The sequence below is a fragment of the Myotis nattereri genome, assembly GCF_964212035.1.
Source record: "Myotis nattereri genome assembly, chromosome: 1".
In the NCBI taxonomy this organism is placed as follows: Eukaryota; Metazoa; Chordata; class Mammalia; order Chiroptera; family Vespertilionidae; genus Myotis; species Myotis nattereri.
The window spans coordinates 75,443,420-75,446,830 of NC_138075.1; the positions used below are offsets into that span (position 1 = coordinate 75,443,420).

General features: G+C 43.1%; 1 protein-coding gene across 1 annotated transcript; it reads left to right on the forward strand.

The window, feature by feature from the left end:
- Positions 1 to 1,868: 1,868 nt before the first annotated feature.
- Positions 1,869 to 2,810, forward strand: LOC308531339 (olfactory receptor 11H6-like; the record flags this gene model as incomplete). Its single annotated transcript, XM_081108306.1, has 1 exon — positions 1,869 to 2,810. The coding sequence occupies one exon, from the start codon at positions 1,869 to 1,871 to the stop codon at positions 2,808 to 2,810; it is 942 nt and encodes a 313-aa protein (XP_080964432.1).
- Between the last annotated feature and the right edge of the window lie 601 nt (positions 2,811 to 3,411).

Below are 3,411 nucleotides of genomic sequence, written 5' to 3' on the forward strand. Positions count from 1 at the left end.
CTCCTATTCATACACACACACATAAAAACATGTACTTAGCCTGTCACATGACTAAAATTCCACAAACAAAAAACTTTCCTTGGCATTTTGAAATTAGCTCTATTTATAAAGATTAATAAGGGATAGTTAATAAGCTAGCATCATAATAACATAAAATCCTATATAATAAAAGGCTAATATGCAAATCGACCAAATGGCAGAACAACTGGTTGCTATGACATGCACTGACCACCAGGGGGTAGACACTCAATGCAGAAGCTGCCCCCTGGTGGTCAGTGTGCTCCCACAGGGAGAGCGCCGCTCAGCCAGAAGCCAGCAGTGGTGGTGGTAGGAGCCTCTCCCACCGCTGCAGCAGTGCTAAGGATATCCAACTGATGACTTAGGTCCACTCCATCCCCCAAGGCTCCCAGACTGTTAGAGGGTGCAGGCCAGGCTGAGGGACCCCCCCCCACCCAAGTGCCCAAATTTCATGCACCAGGTCTCTAGTAATAACATAAAATTCCTGAATGGTTTTTAATAATTTACATTTCTATAACATTTTATAATTTGTAAACTGCTTTTGTACATATCATTTTATGCAATTCTCATACCATCCTTGCTATGGAGGTATTATTATTCATATTTTACAGAGCAAGTAACATAGTCTCAGAACTTAAGTCTTTCCCTGAGGAAATGCTCCTCGGGAAGTGGGAGAGCCAAGACCTGTAATCCCAAAGCCTGTGCTTCGTTATGCCCAAACCCGAGCTGGAGCCCAGAAATCTATACCTTTCAACGGTTTCCTCCATAAAATTCTGATAATATCAAAGTCTGGAGCCAATGTACCACACCTTCCTACAAAGAGAGAAATCTATATATATAAAAGCCTAAGTGACCGAACAACCAAACGACTGGTCAACCGATCTCTATGATGTGCACTGACCACCACACTCAACACAGGAGCTGCCCTCTGGTGGTCAGTGCACTCCCACAGCAGGAGCGGCACTCAGCTGACGGACGGGTGCCAGCCGTAGGGTTCATGGCTGGAGAGCCTCTCCCACCTCCGCTGCAGCGCTACCAAGTGACGATGGCAGGTGTAGCAGGGCCGGGATGAGAGGGAGCAGTCTGAGCATGGGCTCCTCCCCAGCCACCCGCCACTTTATGCACTACTACATCCCTAGGGGGATGCTGGACTGTCGGTTTCAGCCCGATCTTCGGCCTATCCTGCAGGGACCGAGCCTCTAGTATACTAATAATGGCCTATAAATGGTCACTTAATATAGCCAAATTGTAACTTGCTTAAAGTCACTCTGTAGTTATTTTCACTCCTGGCTATCTCATGCTCCCTCCTTTATGTCACTTACCTGATATCACTGTTTTGTTGGTATATTTGTCAGTTCTAGTTGTTTTAGGATTGAATTGCCCATGTTAAAGTTTAGGTCTCATTTTTAAAGTTTATCTTTATTGTTGAAAGCATTACAGATGTCCCCTTTTCTTTCCTCCATTGTACATCTCAAGTTAGCTTTAGCCAGCCACCTATCTGTATTGTATAGACCAATGTTCTTCAGAGTTGGGTGTACCAGGAAACCCAATGAAGGATGCAGAAAGGAAGTATCTGAATTCCTATTTTTATTTTAATTCTAAGAAAGTTTTTGTCAAAATATTTACCAATATTTACTATAGTGATTGATAGTAGTTTGTATACAGTTTAAAAGCAAATAGTCTTATATAAGAGCGTGTACTCAACAACTGTATTGTTGGGGTGCCCAATTAAAAACAGACCACTTTCCCTATGAGCAGGAAAATGTGCTCACTCTCCTGGGGAAGAATTGGGAGGCAAAATTCTCTTTGTATATGTAATTTCTGCCGTAATCCTCACAGGATGGAAGAAAATGACCTCAGAGCCCAGTAACATTTCTCACACTGTGAGTGAGTTTATTCTCCTGGGCTTCTCTTGCCGCTGGGAAATACAGATCCTCCTCTTTTCCATATTCTTAGTGACTTACATCCTGACCCTCTTTGGAAATATGGCCATCATGTGTGCAGTGCGCTGGGACCACCGACTCCACACCCCAATGTACATTCTGCTAGCTAACTTCTCCTTCCTGGAGATCTGCTATGTCAACTCTGATGTGCCCAACATGCTGGCCAACTTCCTCTCCCAGACCAAAACCATCTCCTTTGCGCGATGCCTGCTCCAGTTGTACTTCTTCTTCTCATTGGGCACAACCGAATGCTTATTTCTCTCCATCATGGCCTATGACCGGTTCCTGGCCATCTGCCGCCCCCTGCACTACCCCACCGTCATGACTATTAAGTTCTGCAGCAGCCTGGTTATTTTTTGCTGGGTGTATGGATTCCTCTGGTTTCTGATTCCGGTGATACTCGTCACACAGCTACCATTTTGTGGCCTGAATGTGATTGATGACTTTCTGTGTGACCTGGGTCCTCTGCTGGCCCTGGCTTCAACCTGTGCCCCAATTCCAGGGACTGTTCTTATGTGTGGCACCATGAGCTCCCTCCTCATATTTGCCACCTTTTTCTACATTATTGGCTCCTATACCCTGGTGCTGAGGGCCGTAATCCAAGTCCCCTCTGCTGCTGGCCGGAAGAAGGCCTTCTCCACCTGCTCCTCACACCTGGCCGTTGTGTTTTTATTCTATGGTTCTGTGATGATGACATATGTAAACCCAGGGACAGGACAAGCAGAGAGCATGCAGAAGTTCACAACTTTGTTCTACTCAGTTTTGACCCCTTTTTTCAACCCCATGATCTACAGCCTTCGGAATAAAGAAATGAAGGATGCCCTGAAGAAAGTTCTAAGAGGTTCCTGAAATTGGTCTGTGACTTCGTGACTTATTCCCCAATGAATTCAAACTGTGAGTTTCCTGTCAGTGAACTTAAGAAACTGGAAAATAGGTGTGAACTTTTTGAAGGAGCCATTTCAAATCCTAAGTGCCAGGACACTAATGAAGTCTTTCCTTGGGCAGAATTAATTGCCTCTCCCATAGTATATTACTTATACTTCCACTTAACATGTCCTTTCTTCTTTCTTGTATTATAGTTAGCTGTTCACAAATCCATCTCCACATGCCTCCCCATCCTTATTAGACTGTGAATTTCTTAAGAGCAGAGACTATGCTTTATTTATTTCTATATTCCCAGAACCTAGCACAAAAATGTCAATAATGTCAATTTAAATAAAAATATATATACTATTCATATTTCCTCATTAGACTATCATTCCTGACATTCAGGACAATATATAAAGAAACTATGCAAATTCTGTAACAATCTGTATTTTATATGTCCTATGGATGAAATGAAAAGAACTTTCCTAGAAAAATGTGAGATTTGACCTGAATTGGTTGGACTAATCATTACATGATAATCCAATCAATGGAAAAGTCTCACCAGATGAAAATTAATGTCTAA